Source organism: Primulina huaijiensis, chromosome 15, assembly GCF_012295235.1.
Source record: "Primulina huaijiensis isolate GDHJ02 chromosome 15, ASM1229523v2, whole genome shotgun sequence".
Lineage (NCBI taxonomy): Eukaryota > Viridiplantae > Streptophyta > Magnoliopsida > Lamiales > Gesneriaceae > Primulina > Primulina huaijiensis.
In genome coordinates this window covers 24,603,974-24,629,283 of record NC_133320.1, presented here as the reverse complement: position 1 = coordinate 24,629,283, position 25,310 = coordinate 24,603,974, and the positions used below count along the sequence as shown (strand labels likewise).

At 35.6% G+C, this 25,310-nt stretch overlaps 3 protein-coding genes across 5 annotated transcripts; 1 reads left to right on the top strand and 2 right to left on the bottom strand.

Moving 5' to 3' along the window:
- Nucleotides 1-2,474: 2,474 nt before the first annotated feature.
- Nucleotides 2,475-3,427, bottom strand: LOC140959803 (ethylene-responsive transcription factor ERF017-like). Its single transcript, XM_073417817.1, has one exon. The coding sequence runs from the start codon at nucleotides 3,347-3,349 to the stop codon at nucleotides 2,711-2,713; it is 639 nt and encodes a 212-aa protein (XP_073273918.1). The 5' UTR covers nucleotides 3,350-3,427; the 3' UTR covers nucleotides 2,475-2,710.
- Nucleotides 3,428-5,820: 2,393 nt separating this feature from the next.
- Nucleotides 5,821-12,972, top strand: LOC140959030 (3-oxoacyl-[acyl-carrier-protein] synthase II, chloroplastic-like). 3 transcript variants are annotated; one of them, XM_073416729.1, is made up of 14 exons: nucleotides 5,821-6,340; nucleotides 6,985-7,187; nucleotides 7,266-7,469; nucleotides 7,882-7,992; nucleotides 8,087-8,182; nucleotides 8,313-8,358; nucleotides 8,430-8,509; nucleotides 9,196-9,264; nucleotides 9,546-9,630; nucleotides 10,761-10,915; nucleotides 11,007-11,087; nucleotides 11,648-11,707; nucleotides 12,167-12,324; nucleotides 12,682-12,972. In XM_073416729.1, exons 1-13 carry the CDS (start codon nucleotides 6,109-6,111, stop codon nucleotides 12,281-12,283), a joined length of 1,539 nt encoding a protein of 512 aa, XP_073272830.1. In that variant the 5' UTR covers nucleotides 5,821-6,108; the 3' UTR covers nucleotides 12,284-12,324; nucleotides 12,682-12,972. The 3 variants fall into 3 exon arrangements, with proteins under 3 accessions (XP_073272830.1, XP_073272831.1, XP_073272833.1); XM_073416730.1 differs by having other exon boundaries at nucleotides 5,823-6,292; XM_073416732.1 differs by lacking the exon at nucleotides 5,821-6,340 and adding an exon at nucleotides 6,453-6,647.
- An 823-nt stretch (nucleotides 12,973-13,795) lies between these two features.
- LOC140958235 (uncharacterized) lies at nucleotides 13,796-24,305 on the bottom strand. The gene is made up of 18 exons (XM_073415614.1): nucleotides 23,730-24,305; nucleotides 21,544-22,075; nucleotides 21,126-21,386; nucleotides 20,707-20,798; nucleotides 19,902-20,111; nucleotides 19,418-19,822; nucleotides 18,986-19,164; nucleotides 18,780-18,873; nucleotides 18,627-18,683; nucleotides 17,682-17,816; nucleotides 17,519-17,590; nucleotides 16,778-16,891; nucleotides 16,538-16,699; nucleotides 16,320-16,448; nucleotides 16,024-16,125; nucleotides 15,863-15,942; nucleotides 15,017-15,160; nucleotides 13,796-14,912 (listed from the first exon to the last, which is right to left on the bottom strand). The coding sequence occupies exons 1-18, from the start codon at nucleotides 24,216-24,218 to the stop codon at nucleotides 14,309-14,311; spliced, it is 3,861 nt and encodes a 1,286-aa protein (XP_073271715.1). The 5' UTR covers nucleotides 24,219-24,305; the 3' UTR covers nucleotides 13,796-14,308.
- Between the last annotated feature and the right edge of the window lie 1,005 nt (nucleotides 24,306-25,310).

Sequence of the window (25,310 nt, the reverse complement as noted above, 5' to 3'; positions counted from 1 at the left end):
AATTTTTATAATTTAATTTTATTATTTTGTTAAATAATAAAATAATAATTTTGTTAAATAATAAAATAATAATGATAAAAAAATATCAAATCGAGAATACAAACTATGTGTTATGGAGATCACATAAGATATATGTTATTCATACAAACTTTCCAAATATATTCTTCATATCAGCGGAAAGAAATCCAATTTCTTCACTGAGAATACACAATAATTTTCTTTCAGTACTCCTCTGTGGGAGAATATACGTTTCTTGATTATTTTTGGGTCCAAGTTTTAACTTTTCTTCTGTATTGCCACTCCTACTCACGCCCCTTTTCATTATTGATTTCTCCTCCTTTAATTTTTCTTTTCAAGTGGTTGATAGTCAAAGATTTTTCTTCAAGGGATGGATGTCAATCTGGAACTGAGGAATAGAGGCATGAAGAGGCTAGTAAGTACGTTCTCATTTTTGTTTAATTTGTCGATGTAATTTGCTGAGTGTTTCTTGATTTTGATATTTTTCCCCTTTCTGGGTATCTGTTTTTGCAACCAGAAAAAGCAATGAACTGGTTGAATTTAGTTTGAATCCTTCATAAAGTGTGAAATTTTATTTCTTTGTTGAAAAAAAATCTTAAGCATCGAACTGCAGTCTCGGTTTTCTTTTTGGCTTTTTTTTATGAAATGTTAACTCGGTGGCTTATGCGAGTTAAGGTTGTTTTCATCCTCACCTCAGCTGAGTCGGGTATCACTTAACTTGGTGTTTATATTTGTACAGGACTTGAATTTTTTATTCTTGGTTTCTAGGTCTGTGGATTTTTTATTTTAGACAGGAAACTTGATCCTCAGCAGTGAACTGATCGATTTGTCTCTGTTTTCCTGTGGGCAAGCGAGTTTTTTCATCTATTGGTAAACGCACCCATGTTACCAGAATCCAGATTTTCTTGGTTCTTGCATGTTCTTAACTGGTTCTCATGTAATCATAGATTGTGTTATGAAATCTTGCAAAAGTTTTATTTACATAATGAATTTTTATAATTTTATTTTATTATTTTGTTAAATAATAAAATAATAATGATAAAAAAAATCAAATCGAGTTGATGGGTTGATGTAATTAGTCGATTGGTTTGGATTCGGGTTTAGAGTTTTTGAATTTGTTTCGAGTTGTGAATTTTTTTGTAATATCCTTACTACAACTAGACTTGAACGCACTCGACTCATCTGCATTTACACTCCTAAATTATTGACAAGTAGTCGATCGCATATGGTCTTATATAAATTTTTTTTGTGAATTGACTTAATTTACGAAATTATATATTCTCTGCCTTGTATATTTTGTTCCATATATATACTTTAATATATTGGCTGACTTCATAATGTTTAAATAGTAAATATATTACTTTAAATATTAAAATTAATTCATGTACATTTCGTTTTTTATATTAAGATATTTTTTGAAAATATATTACGAACAAATTCATAAACATTTAAGTGAATAACTCTTCATTTTAAATAAAATGCTATTAGCCTTTGTTTTTTTTTAACAATTTATCCTATAATTAATGATATTTTGCAACTTTTGTGAAGTGAAAGTAGTTGATCCACTTGGGTTGGTATTTTGTAGATTTTGTTTCAACCCAATACAACTAATTGGTCCAAAATGTTTGGTTGGATGGATATGCGTAAATAAATATTAACTCTATTTTATTTTTTAAAAAATAAATAATATTTATACTCAGCAATAATTTTGGTTGATAAAAATAATTTACATGTGAATTAATAATAATTTAATTTTTCAATAAAAAAATCATAATTCCATTTTTACAAATGCAAAATAAAAACAATTATTTATTATAAGGTAACAATCACATGTTCATAGTTTCAATCAAAAAATTCATCGATTAAATAATCATGTTATTACTTATCTGTCATTATTTAACATCCTATAAAATATAATCTAAATATGATTTATATACATATAAGTAAACATCATATATATATGTATTAGTTCATGTATGCTCGATCTCTCCCGATTTGGAAGTAAAAATGGACAATTCAGTTATTACTAGTGCACCGACGCACGCGTTGCTTATTTGTACTATATTTTTTATAATCCATTTGGTTTATATATAAATGAAGATCAAAATATAATTATAAAAAATAATGAGAGATTGGACTGTAATTTTGAGGTCTTAAACTTAATAATATAGTATAGATTCAAAAACCTCCTGATAAAAAAAACGGAGATTGTAATTTGAAATTGGCCACATCAAATAGACGATCCAGTTGTATGATTGCATCTTGCTTGATAAAATAGAATACCAAATAGAAATTAAATAATACGTAATTTCTATTTCCTGTCTAGGTATATCAGTGTCACTAAAAATCTCGACTCCACTTACGTACGTTCTCGTTTTCATATTTTATTTCAAGTTTGTGTAGGAATTTTGTTATTTCACCTGCATTCAAGAATATTAAAGGCATCGTGATGTTAAAAAAAAGTAACACAATATTATGTAAAAGAATAAGATTTATAGAACTAACTCACAAAGCCACGAGGAAACAATACATGAACATCCGAAATTAACCTGAAGTAAAAGAATATTAGAATAAATGAGTCGATGGTTGCCCGAACATTGTTCCATCAACTCACTAAAAATAAAATATAAATGAAATCTTTGATCAGTGATTCCAGCAACTAAAATAGCCAGATTTCCTGAAATGTGTGGTTTTAAAAATTCCACAGAAATGAACTCTCGGAAGATATTTCTTCCGTATTGTCTGCCCAACTATCAACGTCGGGCAAAGGTGGCACAAAAAATTCACCGGAGAAATCTCCATATCCCGGGAATACCCCGAAATCGTGGACGTTATTCTCGTGACCCATGGCTAAAAACTGGTTCAAGAATGCATTGTCCAGGGGCATATCCGCAAATTCGTTTTCCGGCAGTGGGCATGGGGACTCTGCATGAGAAGAAGGTATTAACTCAGACGATGACTGCGCGTCCGAATTCTCGACCCGGCCAGCAGCGCGTGGGCCCTGGTCTCCGGAATTGGCGTACCGAGCCGCCGCCTCCTGGATCTCTCCCGGTGTCATGGACATGCCGTTGGTGATCTCCGGCGGGTCATCGGGGAAATTGAACTTCACGTTCTTGCCGCGGAGGCAGAAGAGAGCGGCATCGAAGGCACGAGCCGCCTTCTCCGCCGTGTTGTAGGAACCCAACCAGATCCTCTCCCTGCTGTTGGGTAACCTGATCTCCGACACAAACTTACCCCACTTCCGCTTCCTCACACCCTTATACTTGCTCGAAGCAGAAGCAGAAGCAGAAGCTTCAGTGCTCTCTGAAATAGAACTCGTTGATTTTGGCATATTAAGTAAACGATAATAAATAAATCGTCCAATATCCCTGCAGGTGTTTGTTTGCTGATGGGTTTTGGGTGCTTGGAAGAAACGGCGGCCCGCGTATAAATATATGTAGATAGCGAGTTCTGTGTAGCAAACTAGTGGTGGGGTCAAAATAAAGACGCCGTGTTGATTGAGATTGAAAAAACAGTATTGAATAAAATATTAATAACCAAGGGAATCTGGTTGTTTGTCCCAGGAGCTACGCGCTGCGGATAAGAGCACGTTGGACTCGAGCTCCAATTCAGATGGATCCACGAAGCACGCTCTCATTTCCTTGGATTCATTTTAAAATTCATTCTCTAAAAGATAATTATATATATATATATATATAGTAGTTTGCATCAGGAACATCACCATCCTACCGTATAAGATGACGTACGTTGCCTTGACTCACTTAAGCGCACATTTGATCTCCACACCAAGTATAAGGACGTACGTCTCCGTTTGGAAGTGGCATGTATTCGCCATTCGTGAAATTTATCCGAGTGCTTGGGATATTGCAAGCCGCCTTTCAGTCATTATCAATTCAATCTGTTTATCATAATTGGCGATCTAACATAGGCGTTGAGGAAGCTACTGAAAATTGACAACAAATATTTGTCTTTAAATAGACATCATGTTTTCAAACCAGAGCAGCTTGAATCGTCGTCAACTACGTGCGATTGAGGTTGTTTTCACCGCGTCTGCCAGCCGAGTTTTCCATTCAAATGAGATGGGGTTCATTATTATTATAATTTTTCAAGTGTCTGCGCTGCCAATCACGGTCTACCTGATTACTTTTAATTTTGACACCTCATTTCAACTACTTACTAAATTAAATCCCTTAATTCACTCTTTAAGTTCAGTACTGATCAAAATATATAAATTCAACTTTCCAAAACTGTATGTATAGTATAATAATCGAGATAAACGATTTTAATGAGTTCATTATGGGATATTTACAAATCAAAGGTGAGGGAAGTTTCCAATTTTTTTCTCTCAATTAATGACAGACAAAAATAGAAAATAATTATATCATCAAACATTTAAATAATCAATAGATTATTTAAAGTTCCAGTTTGGAAAGTTCGTATTCATAAATTGTCACTTGATTTGATTGGGAACGATTGTGGATGCATTTGTGTGTGAAATTCAAAGTTCTTTTTTTTTTTTAGTTCAAAATTCTCGTGTGATATTCAAAGTTCTTGCTCCTGTCAAGTTGTGTGGCGCACTTTCTTTGTCAGATGTGTGAAAATTGCAAAGTAGAGGCCTTAAAGAATTTTGAGGGCGGCAATCTCATTATGAGAGAAGTTTAATGACTTCTTTTTTGAAAAAAAATATATATTTGAAAGTGTGATTCTTCCCTCAAATCAATAGGTGACAAGACTGAGAACTTCTATGTTTTGAAGAAATAAGCAAGGCTCTGTTGTTGATGAAGCCTAAGTAATGGAAAATTTGAATTGAAGTTGCTATCAATTTAGTCGCGCTCCCAAAATACCTTCGATATAAGATATAATTGAACTATAATAGTACATAGCGCCAGGTACACTGGTTTTGGGCTGACTTTTTCCTATGTTTTCTTCAGTATTGGTATTACATTCTCAGGACTTTCATCCTCATTTTACTCTGGACAATGTTTTGACCACATGAACCAATAGTTAAAGTCAACAAAGCTTACAATAAAACCTGAGACTTCCCCCGGATATCCAGCCTTGAGAAATCAAGATTTTGTAATGAAAAACACATGTAGTGGCCAGGGCTTCAAGGAAGATGCATTATTACACTGTCAAAAGAAATTGGCATACCTCTGAAGAAATATAGGATTCTAATGCTCTCTGCAAGGTTACCAGCAACAGGTGCATGTCTATCGAAACAAACTTCTTGTCCTGGTGATTAATATTTGTATAAAGGGACGCTACCAAGCAGTTTGAGAAGGGAATGCTCTCTGTTAGCATTACCCCTTGCATCTCCAGGGCCTCCAGGTTATCTATCTCAACTGGTTGTAAACAAAGCAGTGAATCACCTTTCTCGTCCAACCCCCCCTGTATTGGGCAGTGAAATATCATATCAATTAAATGCTTGACCTTTTCAGTTTTCACCACTCCACCAAAGTACACACAAGTACCTGGTAAATAAAAAGTAATGACTCGAAATAAGAATTAAATAATATTTAATTACGATTTGAAAAGTCAACATTCCTTGATTGGTTTCTTACGTTATTCCACTTTATTGGACACCTATTTATTATGTCTTGAAATATATGCAACTCTATTCAATAAAGTTATGAGATTCAAACTCAAACTTTGGTCCCTCTTTGATCAATAATTAATTATAACCAATAGAAAGATTGTGTAAGTTATCAACCATTTTTTATGGTGAAGGATTGCTGAGCTGCTCATTTATACATATATATATATATATATATTATAATATATATGTATATATATATATGTATAAATGTGGGCTGAAGAAAAGACCGAGTGAGATTATAATATACACAGATGTCGCATCCTATTCCATTTCCTCATATTTCTCTCTCTCCGCTCAGATTCAATCAATTGAAACTGGCTTTCTCGTTAATTTCACCCACGGTAATGTGAAGCCGCGGACGGATGGATAAACTCCACTCTAGCTGATTCGAATTTTATTTGCGAGGAAATCGATCGTTGTTGGGTTTTTTCGTTTTTGTGGTTGTAGATACGGATATACGTGTGTTTGTACTGTTTGAAGGTGAGCTGTTGAGGATGGCGGCTGCTTCATCGGCGGTGTGTTCGTGGATGATGGAGGCATGCATGTCAGTTGCTTTTGAAAATGACTCTTCCGTTTCGATGATCTCTATGGCGCCGCATTCGCGTCTCAGCAGATGGGCGTCCCGTAGGAGGAAGATGGTCCTCGCCAAGTGCGCGCCGCAGTTCTATGGCATTCGAGGTATCATGACTTCTTTCTTAGCTTTCGAGCCCTGCGATTCCCATTCCGGTGATTTTTATGTTATGTTATATTTTGCCTGGGTGTGTAGATTGGCTGTTGATGCGGTGCGTAATATTTGTTTAGGCGGCTATTTTTTAATTTAATTTAATTAATTTAGGTTAGTCGATTGATTACTTTCAATTTTAATTTAGGCGTGCTTGTGATTGGTTTTATTAGACTAATGTTTTTCTTGCCCTTTTTTTCTCTGTAAACTTGTTCACAATCGCAAGTAAGTCTGTAACTTCCTTGGATTTGGTAATTCGTGGAATCTTTATAGCACGAGGAAACTGATTGAATCGTTGTTTTTCAATGATATGTGAGTACTTTTGATCGTTCGATTTTTCAAATCACAAACGCCGACCCATGCTTTTCTTGTATTTCGTTTTCTGAATGTGGGTAATTCGTGTAGCTTTGTCTAGTTTTTCTATGGTCGGTGAGGTTGGGTAAGGTTAGGTTTGCCGCTTTCAATTTTAATGGTTGTTACTTACCGAACTGATGAGGTACCAAAAGGTATTTCATATTGTTTGGCCTGATATATGAGAATCATGCATGTGACAAAAATTTCCTGTGGATTTCAATTTATTTCATAATGTTGATACCTTTGATTGGTCCCACGGTAGATTATTGATCTTTCTTTGTTATGTAAATTATAGAAGTAATGGCTGTAGCCATGCAACCTGCCAATGAAGTTGTGCCCAACAAGAAACCTTCAACCAAGCATAGGCGAGTGGTAGTGACAGGTTTGGGTTTGGAGACACCACTTGGTAATGACCCAGATGTGTTCTACAATAACCTGCTTGAGGGTGTCAGTGGCGTTAGTGAGATAGAAGCTTTTGATTGTTCCCAGTTTCCAACAGTATGGTTTTATCGTGATCTCATTTTTAGTCTTCTGGGTTCGCCATATATCTTTTGACTGTATGCATTTTAACTGCAGAAAATTGCTGGAGAGATCAAGGCTTTCTCCACAGACGGCTGGGTTGCACCTAAACTTTCCAAAAGAATGGACAAGTTCATGCTTTACATGCTAACAGCGGGAAAGAAAGCCTTGGCTGATGGAGGAATTACAGAAGATGTCATGGATGAAATAAATAAAGCGAGGTGTGGCGTGTTGATTGGCTCTGCCATGGGTGGGATGAAGGTGAGCCTATAGTGTTGCTTTGGACAAATATGAAATTAGTGGAGGAATGGAGTTCTGCATTTGCAGCCACAGATTTGATGATTTTGCTTTCATGCTTTTACTCGTTACTCAGATTTCTTCAGAATTTATCTTATGTTCATATAACACATGGCACCTTTTTCTTTTGAAATTTGTTTCCAATCCATGCGTAACAGTTCGTATGCCTTGAATTTATATGAGATTGTTTTGTTGCGATCACCTAGATCATATCTGGTTTATGTTGGAAGTCTTACAGTGGGTTGAAGCATGCACTATATGATTCTATATACTCGGAAATATGCAATACATTTTTTAATTGTTTTAATGTAATCAAGAAAATTATGGCTCTCGACTCCAACATACTATCTTCGTTGTTCCTTTTTGTATCGGGCAGGTTTTTAATGATGCGATTGAAGCTTTGCGGATCTCATACAGGAAGATGAATCCATTTTGTGTACCTTTTGCAACCACAAACATGGGTTCTGCCATGCTCGCTATGGATCTGGTTAAACGAGTTTTTTTTCCTTTTTACTACAATTGCAAGTTCAGCAAGTGATGTGTATTCTGGTAATCTAAGCCTGATTTACTATGTATTTCAGGGATGGATGGGCCCTAACTACTCAATATCCACTGCCTGTGCAACAAGCAATTTCTGCATACTGAATGCTGCTAATCACATCATCCGGGGTGAAGCTGTAAGTCTATTTGGGTTTTTTCAAGCTTTGAAAATGAAGCTTCTTATTCTGTTTGCATTCTTGGAGGATCAGCTAAAAAAATATCACTCATAAATGCTCCAGCTGTTTGCTGATACTTGTTCTTTTACAGGACATGATGCTTTGTGGTGGTTCAGATGCGGCAATAATACCAATCGGTAACGTTCTTTTGATTTGCATTTTTCAAACTCTTGTTTCTTCAGTTTCTTGATCATAAACTTTGGTGCAGGATTGGGAGGCTTTGTTGCCTGCAGAGCACTGTCTCAGAGGAACGCTGATCCTTCTAAAGCCTCACGTCCCTGGGATAGTGTAATTTTCTAAATATTTGTTCTTAACCATATGTGCTGGAATTTGGCGTGGAAAACTGCTGACAATGATGAATCTATCGTGTTAAGTTTTATGTTTCTCTTTCAAATACGTTCCTTTGTTCCATACTTTGTTAGTTACTTTTGCTACAGCCTGCCAAGTGAAAGCTGATGATTTCGTTAATTCATATATTTCATTAACTAATTATTTATTAATCACGAATCTTTTAATGCTGGTTTTTATGTATATGGACATTCATCAACCAGTGCACATGAAAATCTTTCAGCTATCAGTAACAAGGATTGGAAGAATTATTTAGCTTGTCGTGTCAGCAGTACTGTGATGGCAAACTGTGTGGCACTTCATGGGTAAACTCTTGTGGTTGCAATGTGATCCTTTAATGAGAGACCTTAAAATACGCTGCCATCTGAGTTTGCAAAATAAGATTGAAAACGATTATTTAAACAATTATTCATACTCGAGTACTGGATCTGCTTGTCTGCGTGATTTAAATGTTCCTCAATGATAAAACAGTTTATTTTCTTACTTTAACAAGAATGGAAAAGTTATCCTATTCATGTAAATCCATCGGTCTTCTGACTACTAGCCATGAAAAGGGAACTAGAAAAAGCCTTCTAGTTCTTTATGTGGTGTATTGATTCACCAAAAACTCCTTTTATCTTGGACAGAATCGTGATGGATTTGTTATGGGAGAAGGGGCTGGAGTATTGCTTCTCGAAGAACTTGAGCATGCTAAGGTATTCGGAAACTCCAATCTTTTAAAAAATTCGGGGCTTTGTATTCATGCAAAAACTGTAGTTAGCGAATTTTGTTTTTGAAACTTTAGGGTATGTTTGGTTTTGTTTTTGATGATTTCAGAGATGATTTGTTGTTTTGAAAATTTATCAGGGGAGTGAAGTGTGTTTAGTGTTATTTTTTTTTACAATTTTGTGTTTTTGTTTAAATGATAACGATGAGAAATTTTTTCCTGAAAATGAAAATAAATTCCCTTAGATTTCAATCATTTTCGAATGATCAGAAAAGAGGTGCCACTATCTATGCTGAGTTTCTTGGTGGAAGCTTCACATGTGATGCTTATCATATGACGGAGCCTCATCCAGAAGGTACCTTTGTAATCAATTTTATGCCCTTCATATTCTTGTGTAATGTGTGGAGATGTCAAGTTTTTTAGTGTGTGTTATTGGGATTATATTTCATATTTAATTAGAAAGAGGTAGGTACTAATATTTGTGAAGTGCTGAAGATAAAATGATAATGTTCCCAAATTGAGCCCAATGTTTTCACTAAACTATGTTTATTATGCTCTCAATCCAATCTCACAGAAAGAAAACAATTAATAAACGAACAAAAATTGATGCTCTTCATTTCTCGATTTTCTCAAGTCTTATGATAAGAGTGAGGAAATATTCATGCAAATATGTTATATGTCATAAATCGAGAAGGGAATAAATCCACTCATTCCTTGCTTTTTCTCTAGCTACCGGTGAAAGAAAACATTTGACACTGACAGAGTCTGGAATTTAATTGTAATCTTCAAATGGATGACATTATCCAGGCACTACCTTCTGAGACTATCAGCCTTGACCTGGCTTCTAGCCTTCGTAAAGTTCATTGTTAGAACAAAACCCATTAAATTAAAGGACGATTGCTAGAACTTGCAACATAGTTTGACTGGTTTGTGAAACAATCAAAATGGCAAAATTTTATAATTTTGCTGCACCTGCACGTTGATGTGAACATTGAACTTGGGTTGAACAATTCTTTCATTGATTAGTTCATAGCTGACTATGGTTTTCATTATTTCATTGGACCTAGGTTGTTCAGCCAGTACTCAAGCCCGGTTTCTATGCCTATGTGTTGCATCTTTCTTAATGATGTCGCCTTTAAATTTTTGACTGTTTAGACTTATTCACCTCGTAACTTTACTACTCCATGATGTTTGATGTAAGAACTTGACCTTCTCCCTCGCATGAACTGTTGCTAGATTTTCGTTTTATCTATTAATTAAGGGATTGAGCTCTTTTTCCCGTTAGGCTTTCGTGCTTATTTTTAGTATTGTGTCATTACTTAATTGAAACATAATTTGGACTTGTTGGCTAAGTGATAAAGCAGGAATTGTTGTATTTCTGTGCAAAGACAAGACTCCATTATTTAAACCTGCAAACGAGTATACCTTTCTGTTGTTATTAAACTCGGATATAATTTGGGCTTCTCAATCCTGTTTTACGAGTAGGAACTGGTGTCATTCTGTGCATAGAGAAGGCTCTAGCTCAGTCAGGAATACCTAGGGAAGATGTGAATTATATAAATGCGCATGCGACATCTACTCCAGCTGGCGATCTCAAGGAGTATCAAGCCCTCATTCATTGCTTTGGCCATAATCCTGAGGTTTTTAAATGAAAATTAGTTGTCTTTCATCCGTCATAATTTTTATGAAAGTTTTTGTGTGCAACTCACGCCTACATTTGCTCATATGCAGTTGAGGGTGAACTCGACAAAATCAATGGTTGGGCACCTTCTTGGAGCAGCTGGTGCTGTGGAGGCTGTTGCAACTGTAAAGGTGCATTGCAGATTTATATAATTTGCTGATCTAGGAAATTGTAGTGCGAGCATATTTGATTGAGTTATTTGAGTGAAATATCTTAGGATCTCTCTCTATTAGGAATAGCTTCGGCATGAAGTAGCAAAATTCTTTACCCGCTGTAGTCCCTACAGTCAGGGACTAACAGCTGAAGTCATGGATATCTGGTGTAAAATATGGAATGATAGAAGTGAAAGTACAGTGGACATTTTCATCCTTTCTATATCTATTCTAAGCTACGTAGACTTGTCAAAATGAGTGGCATGGATTTCCTACTGGATGGTTTATCCTTTCACTTGTTTCAACTAAGCTCCTTGGTTCTCATTTATTAATGCGTGTGGCAATGCAGTTAGATTTTTAATCGGTATCTGTAATACATACTTCATCCATTTTTTTAAATCGAAAAATAGAACAAAGTTCCTTTTTCATGTCCTTGTAACCATTATGTACCCTCATAGCAAGGGTGTGAGTTTGTGATGAATGTTATTGATGTTTACATGGAACAGTAATCCGTTATTGAAGTGAGCTTTATTCTACAGGCGATTCGGACTGGCTGGGTTCATCCAAATATAAATCTTGAAAATCCAGATGATGGGGTGGTATGTTTCTTTCGTTGCATGCTTTCTTAGTAGTTCTACCTGTGAATTGAATACTGATTAACAATTGCAAACCTTGTCAGTTGTTCACTTGGCTGACAAATATTTTAGCGTCAGCTATTGGATGTATCCAATGTTCGATTGCTGTTGTCATTATGATAGTAGTTATGACACTTTATTGAAGATGAGCATCTGGAAAAAATAACTCGACCCTAAATATATTGAAGTAGATGAAAGCATGCATACTGGGTGGTTGGGCTATGAGATCAGCCAGGCATTTCTAATGAATTCTTTTACTTTCAATGCGAGTGACCAAGATGCTCTCTTTCTATTTAAGATTTGTTTCACACATGGGTATAGTATTGATCGACCAATAATGTGTTTTCGCAAGCTGATTCTGCTGAGGCAATTTGTTTACGAAGGATGTATAGTGTATTGATGAAGAACCACATATTGATCCAGGATACAAATGTGCTGGTGGGACCAACCAAAGAAAAACTGGACATTAAGGTGGCATTGTCCAATTCATTTGGGTTTGGAGGCCAGAACTCATCAATATTATTTTCACCATACAAGTAGATTTTGCGATGCTTGTGTTGGACGAGCAATTTATGCCAGAGGTATGTAATTGTGTTCTACTGAACAAGCCTTTCTAGATAATACTAAAGTCTTGAACGTCATGTCTTTGCAAAAACTGCTAAAACATCAGAAATAACTTAGGTTGTGGATTTTGTGAGTGTAACATAACTTTATCGAAATAAACAGAAAGCTAGATGCAACACACTTTTTTGTGCTGTGGCAAAATGGTTGGTTTTGTGGATTTCTTAACGTTTATCCCCTTCAGTGACATGGGTGTTGCAGCAATTTCATATAGTGTTTCTTAGTCAACCTATTACGAAGTCCTGATTTTATTGCTCTTATTGTCACCTTCTTACCTATTCAAACGGTTTTGCTGTCTCTGCAATGGCTTTTTTTAGTAATCGCACGCTCAAAGGGATTATTGCAGCGGCAAAGAAAAGGAGTGGCCTTTGAAATGCATTGGCAATCAATCAAATCTCTATAATTTCCCTGAGATTGTTGTTGTGATACTCTTTTCATCTATGCCGGAGATCTAATATGATCTCTATGTAATCCCTAACCCTTGTTTTTAGATCCAATATTTTGGATGTACAAACGGTACGATGATTCGGATCTGTACATGTGAAATTTTGACTGATTTTTATGTAGCAAGTCACTAGTGAACATGTATTGCTGCGCGCCTTCGTATATGCTTGTTCCAAGGCTGCTTACTTTCTAGGCATGAATGCAGAAGTTTCTTTAAATGTTTTTTGCGTTATCCAATTGTCGAGAGTTTATACACGTGGACGAGGTTTTAATCAATTTCTCTTGCCAATGTCTGGCTAGCCAGTATTAGCATGTGGCAAAAAAATTGTTTGTTAACTTCTCAGGAATGCTAATAGGTTACACAGAGGCTTTTATCTGTCGATTGGAGATGATAACAGAACATCCACATTAAAAAATTGTTAAAAGGATAAATAAAAGATCGTTAATCATGACTGACATCCATGAACCAGAGAGAATCGTGATTTATAGAAGAGGTTTAGTGGAAAATTTAGACACGTGGTCTTGTAAAAGTAATCGATCGAAAAAGTTAAATAACCAAGATAATCGATATTTTATAATATGCTTGCGGATCTATATTTCTGTACTATGTTGTAATGTATAAGATGTCAAAAAATTATTTTAGGATCATATTTTAATTTTTTATAAATTGAAAAAAATCTCTATAAGATCATAAAGTTAATCTTCATTTAATTAAAAAATATATAATAAAAATCTATTTTAATAAAATTAGGCTTTATCTATAGTTAACATGTCTCGATAATATTCTTTTAGGCAAAAAAATATCGCAGATTAGATAAATAACGAAAGGAAAAAGGAAAAAAATATGTGATGGATGTTTAATTTAAGGTAAGAAATATCGCAGAATGGATAAATATCGAAAAAGAAGGGGAAAATTAAAAACAAAAATAAAAACAAAAACAAAATGTCTGAGCCCTGTTCGAACCGAGGACCTCTAGTGTGTGAGACTTTGGGCCTTGTTTTTAATTATATATAAAAATATTTCAATCTCCAATGCAAAAAGGAAACATTTCAAGCGGTCAACACCATGTAAATAGAGGCAGCCGTGCCGCGAGACATGGTCCCCCAATTGGAATTAATCATTGCAGCTTCGTTCGTATAAAAATGCACAGGGCGGACAATATCCACAATGGCGTCGAGAGTCTATACTAGTTTCTGTCCACGGCTTGATGACGTTTGTGTTTCATCATAAAAAGAAAATCCATTGCGCCAAGCTCACAAGACTTGCGTATAACATTTGGTATACATGCAAACTCAAAGGTATAATAAATAGGGGTCTTTTAAGATCCAATGCCAACAAAATTCATTCCAAGACCCCATATTCCGAAATTGAATGTCCCAAAAAAGAGTGGCCAAACATAATTCTCATGGTGCAGACATTTTATATTATCGGAATTGACATGACGGGCCAGGCCCGGCACGGTTACTATCTAATGTCCGATGCTATGCCTATTGCTCTTTTCAAGCTTTCTTCTGGCTGCCTTTCCTTTTGCCCTTATTGAACACAGTTCTTCTAATGGTAAGCGCATTAACAACACTTTTGCCTTCTAGCTTCTTGGTTAACTTAACTACACTTGCCATTCCTTTCCTGGCAGCTGCCCGATGCTCGGGTCTTCGGCTCACCATTTTACGGTCAAGCGGCCAGTATGCGTAAGGTTCAAGCTTGTCCTTCCTCTTTAAATCACCACCTGCCTTTTTGCTGGCATACTCCTTACCCGTGTATGACCACCCAGAATCCAATGTCTTCCTCCGCTTTTGAGCTTTGCTCGAGCTTGCAGACAAACGACTTCCAGCTTCACTCCTACCATCTACCTCAATGTCAGAGGACAACCCTCGTTTCTGTTCCCTATTTCCCTTTTCTTTCTTTCCATTCTCGTGAATGATTAGACGCCCTTCAGAGTCTATGTCTGGTTCATCATCTGACTCAGACTTCTTCTCCACTACCTTTGATGATCTAAGAGCAGACCTTGTCTTCTTACGATCAAGCAAGTCAAGGGGATCTTCATCTAATTGGTCAAAAAAGTCTTCTTGCAAGCTCTTTGCTGCTTTACGTTTTCTCTTGGATCTGATCAAATTATGTTGCTTGTCTAACTCAAAAACAAATCCAGAACATTGGTCCTAGATAATTATGAATTAGATAAAGAATGATACAAATATCCACCAACTTACTGAAAAGAAGCTTTGGATTGCAACATTGACGAATACCCACTCCGACGGCTGGAGAAACTTCTTTTATCAGCAAATTCATCACCACTGCTCCCTGTTTCCTCGTCGAAATCAGAAAATATTTTTGTATGATTCCATCCACTTTTCCTGCACACAAGGTTAATGAAATAATAAATGAGAACGTAAATAAATGGTGACAGTGTGAACCGGCAGAATGCTTAATTCCTTTTCCAAGTGAAAGTTAAAGGTTTTTGTAGCCGGTCATCTTAGCGACTAATTACGTATTTGTTCAAGTAGCAAATCTCAGCGTTGACAAAGAAAAGCATCTTTGAAAAATGTGGTGTAATTATTGATCTCCCCGAGTTGACTCCTATTCTCCTGTGATAGCAGATGAAGAATAACGCCATAATTGTCAAGTAAAAGGTGCAAACTACGCTCACAAACTGAGATGGCAAATGCAGATTCATTATCATGAGGTCCATGATCACAGGGCATTTCCAAAAGAAAAATCTATAACCATTTTTACAGACCAATAGATTCTTAGAGAGTTTGTATGAGAAGCAAAAGCAACCACAATATCTATTATTTCCTTTGACGGGTTGGGATCAACAGAAATTAAATTTCCAAAATTTGATTACTCCAAAGTAATGCCTACTTCTATTCTTCAGATCCCAAGGTAGATGCAGCGTTAAATCTCCTGGACATTGACATATATCATAAGTATAAAATGATTTGTCCAAATTTCAGGATAATTAAGACCACGTTTTCTGTTGACATAGGAAACATAAAATTCAAACATGTTACTGTATCTTCTTCCAACTATTCATGCGCATAATTTATGAACCATACCTGGATGTAGTTGCTTTCGATACAATGGACCTGCTTTCTATAGTTTTAGCAGATCTTGTCCTCTCTTTTCGCTCCTTGAGCTGCATTTAGGAAAATGGATTATGCATAAAACTACAAGCCCCAGATAGAAAAGATTATTTTTTCCCGGAAATCTTGACAACCTTTTTTATGTTAGTGAGAAGTTTCATATGCTCTTCAGGCATGACTTCCTTCACGGCATCCAGTCCACATTTCTTGACAAGCATTTCAAGGAGTAATTTAACCTACACAAATACATAAAGCTAGAAACTAAAACATAATACACGGCTACATGCATGAAAATGCCAATGCAAAAGGGAGTAAATCCCAAAACTTAATTTCAGTCCATTGCACCCATTAGCATTTCTTGGATTGAAAGCATAAATTCTAATTCAGGACCTCAAATACTGAGTAATGGACCAACGAGCAAAAAGTTTACCTTAGCCTTGAAATGGTTTCTAGTGCTATCTTGCCAGTTCAGCAAACCTTCAACCATGCTTCGCAAGTGTGTCTGCAAGCCTTCAGCCTGTGACTTGGCCACCAATACCTTCAGCAATCCTAAATTAGCCTGAAAAAAAGGACAAATATTCAGAACCAAAAGCACCAAATTGCAAGTGGATAATTTGTTTGGAAAAATCGATCACAAATGAGGTGGACCTTAATTATTTCTTTGTTTTTCCTTTGCAGGAGGAGAAATGTAGCAGGAAGAACATTGTACGTGGCAGCTATAAGATCAGAGAACTCATAAGCCAAGCGAGCTAATCCCTTCATAGAAGCACTGATCATATGAGGGGTCTCACCGGCAAGGCCCCCAGCAACCTATAACCAAGAAAATTAAGAAGATTACAGAAATGAAGATAGTCAATTACACATCTCCCAAACTTCATATTTCCGTACCATGCTAAAGAATTTGTATAATTCATCCTTTTTGCCACCCCTGTCTTCATCACCACATGCCTGACCAATCTGGACTAGAATGTCATAAGCTCTATTTCTTGTTTTCTTATTAGCCTAGCAAAATAAATAAATAAATAAAAATTCAGTCTGCGCTGTCAGCACCCCAATATCAAATTAGACCTCACTAAATGCACATCATATCAATTTAAGTACAATGGAATTTTAACAGCAGCTTTGTAGCCATTGCCAAAAGAAATTCCACATAAAATCAAAATAGAACTTCCACATGCTACTCTGTCACTGCTGTTTGGTAGGATTTTAGTTCTACTAAAAAAAAGTCGCAATTACAGTAAAGGACTACCAAGGATCGAGTAGACCAAAGTTGAAAAAATGACACAATCCAATCATGAAAGGGCTAGGAAATCTCATATATATGAAAACTGTCGCCTTCAAGCCATGGTTAAAGCTGAAAATAATTTGCTCAATGCAGGCCTAGGGAAGAATATCTCACAAAGACCAAAAAATTATATTTACTGTGTCATCAAGAAAATCATAATATTTTTTCCCTTTCTTCCTTCTTCCATTTTTATAAGAGCAGCTGATGTGATAATCACTTCTTGCGGCTAAAAGTTTAGGAATAATGAACATGTGGAGTTAGTCGCTTCTTTGATGTCAAGTCATTGTTAGATATCAATAAAAACTTGGTACAAAGAGGCCATTTAAAAAAACAATGGGATGTACCTCTTTCAATGCGAGTATGATTTCAGTGAGGAAAGAACTAGTAATGTCCTGCCTTCTCTGTTCAGATCCATCCTGTTGGTAGGCATGCAAAACATGTGAAATACACGAAAGAAAGTCTCCATACAGTACATATTAGCTTCTGATTAACCACCGTCCCATTTACCTTAGAAGCATGGATGATCAAGAAGTATAAACAGTCAAGTCTGAAACGTTTAGCTGAAAAATGACAAGAGGGCAGCACTTCAATCATCAAACTCAATAACTCTTCATGCCTTCTTGAAATAAAGTCATCGGAGAACTGTCAGTAGATATCACTTGTGTCAGTATACAGAAACACAGATGATAATTCATATAAAAGTTAGACCATTATGCCAATCAAGAAAACTTGTGGAGGCTCATCCGATACGATTTTAAGAAAACATGCAGCAGCATACTCATTGGCTTTAACTTGTAGTAGGTATATTGGAAATTTGATAACATAACAAACAAGCTACGGGTCAGTGAGAAACCACAGTGGGGTCTCAGATAATGATACCAATATCACCAGCCACCTTTGAATTTAATATGCCACTACAATATTAATATTTTTGTACATATATACATCATAGTTGTTTGCAGACATCGAACACTAATACATAAGACTGCTACACATGATTTCTGGAAGACACTCTATAAATCAGTTCCATAAAATGGACACTAACACATCATAGTTGATTTACGGAATAAAAAAAACATGGCTGATGGCAACTTGAACAAAATAACACAAAATACTGCAAGAATTTATTAATATTGAAAAACATATCCATTTAAAAGTTATAATGTCTCTGTTTCGCCTCCATAGGTGATGGAAAACAACTTTTTGGTGCAGGTTAGAAAATCTTGAATTTTCTTCCATACCAGCATTATTACAAAACAAGTAAATAATTATCATATTTTTTTTGATAGAACACTAAACTTTATTATAATAATAGAGGGGTTTACAATAGAAGCGGATGAGCAATCCGCAAAACTCGTTACAAGGGAGATCGAAAAAACACTACCACTCTATCATCATGAAACAATTATCATATTTAAGTTACTGGTGGTACATGTTAGCTAAATACACTACCTTTAATACCAAAGAAAGGACTCTGTAGGCCTTTTTCTGAACGAAGCCATCACATTCCTGAAATATAGCAACACTTTGATATACACAAACACTTATAAAATAAAAAGATATTCTTATCCAACACATGCACAAACAACAGGAATGCAAACAAACCTTCAATGCAGGTTGAGTGGCAACAAAGAGAAGATCGATTTCGTTGGCATCTAAGCCAGGCAAAAGTGAAACTGCATGGTCAAACAACTGTGCCCTATATACAAAATATATACACATCGATATATAGCAACATTCCATTTTATTACCTGATGCACAAAATGATCAAGAAAGGAATTGAAAATTAATAATAGATCAGAGTAGGCCACCTGGCTACAGACAGGGACTTTTCGTCAGATGCGCTGTCAACCTGCATGAAATTGGAATCTTTGGAGTTCCCTGACTTGCCAGCCTCTCGGGTAACCTTTAGAAGCTTCTGCATGGTAGTCTTAAAAAACCTTGTGACCACTTCTTTATCACATATTGAAGCAAGTTCACCAATTGTGCTCTGTAAAAAAGTCATAACTTTTAAAGTACCAACAAAAAGCCAGTTCGACAGAGGTCAAAATTTCTTAAAATTTGAAGTCAATGATATGTTATAATATTTCCTCATCCAAAAGCTTCGAAGCATCAGCTGCTGAAGATTCATACCATAACTATATCATCAATAATCTAATTCCTCATCATTCAACTTCACCCAATAATATTCTATGAAATCAAGTAGGTTTTCACAAGAAAAATATGAAAACAGATCAGATTACCTGCAACACACCACCATTAGCATTAGAAGATTTAAAGTAGACTCCAGAAAGAACAGACAACAACTCACGAGAAGAGGAACGCAACACACTCAAGTTGGCCCTTGCAACATGTGAAGTGTACAAGGCAATGGCCCGTTCCTCTGCTACGCTGATTTCATTGTTCGAACTTAAATCATTTCCTTCCAAAATTCTCTTATTCTGCTGAATTAAAATCTGCAAGCTGGAGCATATAATCCCAGAAATGTCTGGTTCTTCACGAAGAACAGTACATACTGCTTTCTCAAGACCCTTGAAACTTTCAGCCGTATCCACAGGGTAGTTGCAAAACGATGGTAGCAGCGACCACAAAGAGTACACAATTCCATCAACGGTCCTAGCTGAATAAAGCTTTCCTTCTTGCTCAAGCTGAAATTAAAATTGCACTTTTGGTACAAACTAAAATTACAATATACAGTAGTAGGATTACACTGAAAGACATCAATACCAAGGCAGATTTCCGCTTCATTGCTGTAACCATGGGTAAGATTGTCTTGGTAAAAAACTTTAGATTAGCCCCAACTGTGTACTGTTTCAGAATTGGAAAAAGCCAAAGATTGGCCTCAGATAGCTCTTGGACTTCCAATTGAAAAGGTACAAGACTCAGAAAAGTCTCAGGCCCCATGGCACAAAGAGCTGATCCAACACACTCATGCAACTGCCAAACAATGGTATACAGATTAAAAATATCAGATAGCGAGTGGGTAAGGAGATAAACAAGTAGCATCCATGTCCGGAAAATGTAAACACATAATTAATTTTATGCAACAGGGTACCACCTTTGCTACTTAAAATTACAGTGTTCCCTTACTTTCACAAACAAGAGCATCTATCAAAAATGTTTCAAATATGGTCATATAGCACATAATAAATGCAAACATTCTGGAACAAACTACCGAACCCCGATGTACAAAACAGACACATATGGTAATCTAACCTAAAATACAATTAGTTCCTGAGTATTGATGCATTTCTGAACAAAAAACAAAGTTTAGGCAGCTTGCTACACGAGCATCATAGATGCTCAACATAGCAAGTGACAGACTCCAGATCTCGGACACAGGAATGGTGGGCCACTACCCAATTACAAACATGTAGCAACAAACAAAGAGGATGGAAAGATGGCAGAGAGAATCTTTCAACAACAAATAATCAAACAAGTTGTTCTCGTAATCATGGCTGTACAAGTGACTACAATCAGTAAATCCCAGAAACACCAAAAACACATGCATGCTTTGAATCCAAAAAACTACCTGTTTCCTGAAAGGAAAGTCCCCATCCGGCAACTTCTGCATGTCTGCTAAACTCTTCAGTGTTTCCTTTAAGAAAAAGAAAGAATCTTTACCTGCAAAGTGAGTAGTGTGCCCAAAAATTTAGATTAAACAGATTTCCCCACCTACGGACAGCACAGCAATTTTTTTAAAAAAAAACCTCCCTCGTGATGCTCGAGGAAAGATGTAAGGAAATCATCCTTGCCACATAAAATGAATTGAGAAAATAACAAGTTGGGAAAACATAAAGCATATTTGCTTGCATCAGTAAAACCCACAAAGTTGCGCATGCATGTGAAAAATCAACAAATCTTCAAGGCATCATGAAACAAGTAGGTTTCATTGCTTAGATATATCTTAACAAACATGGTCAGAATGGACAGATAAACAAGAGCCACTACCTAATTTGTCAAATATAGTTGAGACTATTTGAAATGACTTGTCCCAGACTTCAGCATAATGATAACTGAGCACACTTTCAATTGTTACACAGACTTTTTCAATGACAGTCGGACCAGACTTCCTAGAGGTGACATTGATATTGGCTGTGATCTGATCGACACCCTGTTGGATCAAGTTTTCGTCAATGCATGCATGTATTAAGCTCTTAAACGTTGTCACTGCTGCAACCAAGGCCTCCTCATGTTCAGAAGCCAAAACATCTGAAAAATCCCAAACAATGGAAGTGCATTCTTAAGCAACAATGGTCATAGTTAATAACCAAAAGAAAATACAGATAAAATTAGAATGATTTAGCGGTTTCCCATTCGTGCTATAATATAGATGTTTTTAATGAAAAACATGACCAATAAAAATAACCTTTTAGTGCATTGAATACAACTGGAATCTTAACCACACAAATTTGTCTGTTCAGCAAATAAACTCTTTTCATCCCAGTTTCCAGCAAGCGAGCAGTGAATGTCATGTCATCAGCAGATGACTCATTGCTAGAGAGCGAAGTAGCTAGTGAGCATAAAAGATCAAGTAGGACTTCTCCGGAAACTTCACCAGTAGAACTGAGACAGAGAGCATTCAGACAATTGGTTATGCGACTGGTAACCATAGGTTGTCTCAGATCCAAGAGAGACTTGAAATACTTCAAGACGACGTTTGAGGACTTTGACGACATATATGGAAGACAGGATTTAAGAGCATCCAGAACATAAAGGACCTCCTGTGCTCCTTTGGACCCTTCTGAAGTATTGGTCTTTGATCCACCAGCAAGAAGAAGAAACCTCTCAAAGATATTTGTGATTCCTTCGCTTGCAGGTGTCAACAATGGTGCAAGCCCAGGCGCTAACCGAAAATACTCTAAGACATCATGCAGACACGACTGTGATTGCTTTCTAACCTGTATTTCGCCATCCAAACAGACAGTCAATAAGATCTTGTGTTTATATTAAAATATTTTCATCCTTTACAATTCACTGATGCAACATATATTTGAAATTATGTTTGGACATATGATAATAAAAAATAAAATGAAAATAATCGTTTCATTATTTATAGCAAAATAACACAAACTTTTAACAAGATAAAAACTGATCGAGGATAAATTAGCCATGTATAATCTTTTTGGATGCTTCATATTGAGCTTACAATTAAAAGTTCACATGGTGCAAGACAACTAATTAATATTTATAAAACACACTGTTATTGAAATAATAATAATAATAATAACAGATAGTTTCCTTTAAAAAACAATAATAATAACAGATAATTGTCCTCGCCATAAATTGATCTACAACATGACCTAAGTAGTGAATTTTCATTGCAGTATGAAATAAGTTCAACAAAATAAAAACTCCATATAATGATGTTCTTACGGTTATAAACAGATCAATTACATCCTTTTCATTTAATAACATTTTGGCAATTTCCTAGAAAGAAAATCATATTAAAAAGTTGATCAAAGCATTGTTTACCACAAGAAAGCACTCACACAATCTAACATGATCTTCATAGCCATAAGGAATACTCAGACGACGATTCATTCATTACTCAAAGCAAACAAAAGGCAAGATAAATGCCCAGCTGGTACAGAAATGTCATTTAAAAACTTGATAAGAAATTCAAAAAGAGATTAAATTTCCAACTTAGAAGAAAAGGAATCCATCCTCAAAACATCACAATTCAAAATCAGACATTCTTACTAGACTTAAAGTACAGTCTTGACTTGTTACACTAACAGTGAACAGACTAGAAAAAATCGATCGATCAGCCATTGATACTGTGTCAAAATCCAAAATATTAAGACAGTTAATAAAAACTCAAATTTCACCCCCAAAAAAAAGTTGCAGGTACTGCATCAAAAAATTCCAGCATTCCACATTGAATAATTAAATAAAGAATATGATAAAGACAGTAAAAGAACATGAATTTTACTTACTTAGTACTTAATGGACTCGTCATCGTTAAATGGAACATAGAATGCCATAACAAAAATAGGACTAATCAATAACCCACAGGGACCACGACCAACAACTCACAGTTATTAAAAGTCCAAGAAGTGCTCAAGCTTCCTAGTATTGTAGAGCCTAGGCCATAGGCACACCGTTTTATTGAAATGTCCCGCCTTAAATACAGATATGCTAGAATCTAAATATCTTAAAAAATTTCGCCCAATATAATGCAATATGTACTCAACAAATTAATAAAAGCAACCAAACAAAATTCATTAGAATATATGTGAAAATAAATGTTCATTATCTTGCACTTCATCGTGGATTTACAATCTCTACGCTGAAGGCGTTATTGAAAGTGGTCTTCTGAAGTACAAAAAACTTGGGTTTTATGGTTCCCTTTTCTACCAAATCTCTAAATCTCTGTCATTAACTAATTTGCACCCACTGATCCAGCGGGAGATTCAAACAAGATTCTAACTTTTTCAATTGAACTGCATAGTATCCTCTTATTCGCACCAAAAACAGAATCGCCTACAACGCAATTTTTTGATGAGCAAAAACGAGAACATCCATAAGTGCTAGAAACGAAAATTTACTGACCTTAGGCCGATCGTCGGTAATGTAACCAATAAGGACACCGTACAAAAGCGCCACGTCGGCCCACTCAACCTTTTCCCTCACGATCAACAACCTTGAGACGCATTTCAACCCCGGCACGACACCGTTAGCCCCCACAGATTTTACTCTGAGGATCCGAACCATAAGCTCAGACAAATAACCGTACTTCATCTTGAGAACAACAGAGGGCATTTCTTTTAGCACGATGGACAGAATCGTGGTTAGAGAGTCAAGGATATGTCCAGGGGGTTCGTGTTCGGAAGAGGATATGCGATCAAGGGAGGAGCACGTGGCACCGAAGTAGGCGATGTGTGTGGTAGGGAGATTCTGGTCTCTGAGTTCTTGTGACATGGCGCCGACGGCGGCGCATATGTGGAGATGGTACTCGTTGGCGGAGTCGTTGAATTGAGAAAGAACGTCATTGCAGAAGTCTTCTGATGGATGCGCCGCCTCCATTTCCAAACCTTCCATGGTCGCCGGGGTAGGAGAGAAGAAGAGAGAGTAGATGAAGGTGGCCGTGGTGGATATTAGGGTTTTAGCTCTTACCTTACATCATGTAGGAATGATTTGTAAATTACATCTTCCCCCCTAAATAACTCTCCGAAAATAGCAATTACATCCTTGAATCACAATTTCCATTGCAAATCCATCCTCTCAATTTATCTAGCTAATAAATATTAGTCGCTCGTGTACAATTTTAATCTTTATATTTTCGTCTCTAAAGATTCGGTTTTATAATTTTGATCGCCGAACTTTAATATTAATAAAATTTTTTGATATATTTTTATAATTATTATACGTAAGAACAATAATTTGAAGCAAATTTTACGAAATTTACGTAATATGATTTGATATTATAAAATTTATAATTCAAAACATGTGTATTTTATTATTTTAAAAATAAACAAAATTAATATAAATACACTTGAATAAAAAATATATATATTTCAAGATATGAAAATATTATGCTTGTTATAATTTCTATATTTTGAAAATAATATATTATATTATTAAGTTTAAGACTTTTGGAGTAACTATATTAAAGAAAAAAAATATTTAATTTCATAATTATCTTTTTTACCCTATTAAAAACCTTATCAAATCACTTCATATTTTACATGGAAAAATTATCAAAACAAAACTTTTCTTTTTAAATCGAACACCTCTTCTAAACTGAAAATAATTTCGTGTTAATTTTCTAGTATTATTTGATCAAATTAATAATAATAATAATAACAACACATACAACACGTGTACATCTGTTACTCGTATATATAAAGTTCTAATTACCTTCTAGAATAATTATATTTGGTCTCTCATGACATAACAATTTTCCCCACAATACCATTTTTTTAAAAAAAAAATACAATAGAATTAAAATTAAAATATTAACTTTGAATAAAAAAATTTACTCTAATCTCATTATATTTCACACCAAAATTTATTATAGATAAACAAATATTTTATACTAAGTTCAAATTATATGCACACATTGCGCGCTAATGCTTTATTAATAAATGTATGATAGAAACAATACACGACAAACATAATTACAAGTAAAAA

Coding starts and splice junctions, on each gene's coding strand:
- LOC140959030 (XM_073416729.1), top strand. CDS start 6,109: ATGGCGGCTGCTTCATCGGCGGTGTGTTCGTGGATGATGGAGGCATGC. Junction 8,359..8,429: donor TGCGGCAATAATACCAATCG/GTAACGTTCTTT, acceptor ACTTTGGTGCAG/GATTGGGAGGCTTTGTTGCC. Junction 9,631..10,760: donor GACGGAGCCTCATCCAGAAG/GTACCTTTGTAA, acceptor TTTTACGAGTAG/GAACTGGTGTCATTCTGTGC.
- LOC140959803 (XM_073417817.1), bottom strand. CDS start 3,349: ATGCCAAAATCAACGAGTTCTATTTCAGAGAGCACTGAAGCTTCTGCT.
- LOC140958235 (XM_073415614.1), bottom strand. CDS start 24,218: ATGGAAGGTTTGGAAATGGAGGCGGCGCATCCATCAGAAGACTTCTGC. Junction 16,126..16,319: donor GAAACCATTTCAAGGCTAAG/GTAAACTTTTTG, acceptor GTATTTGTGTAG/GTTAAATTACTCCTTGAAAT. Junction 14,913..15,016: donor CAATCCAAAGCTTCTTTTCA/GTAAGTTGGTGG, acceptor TAATTTGATCAG/ATCCAAGAGAAAACGTAAAG.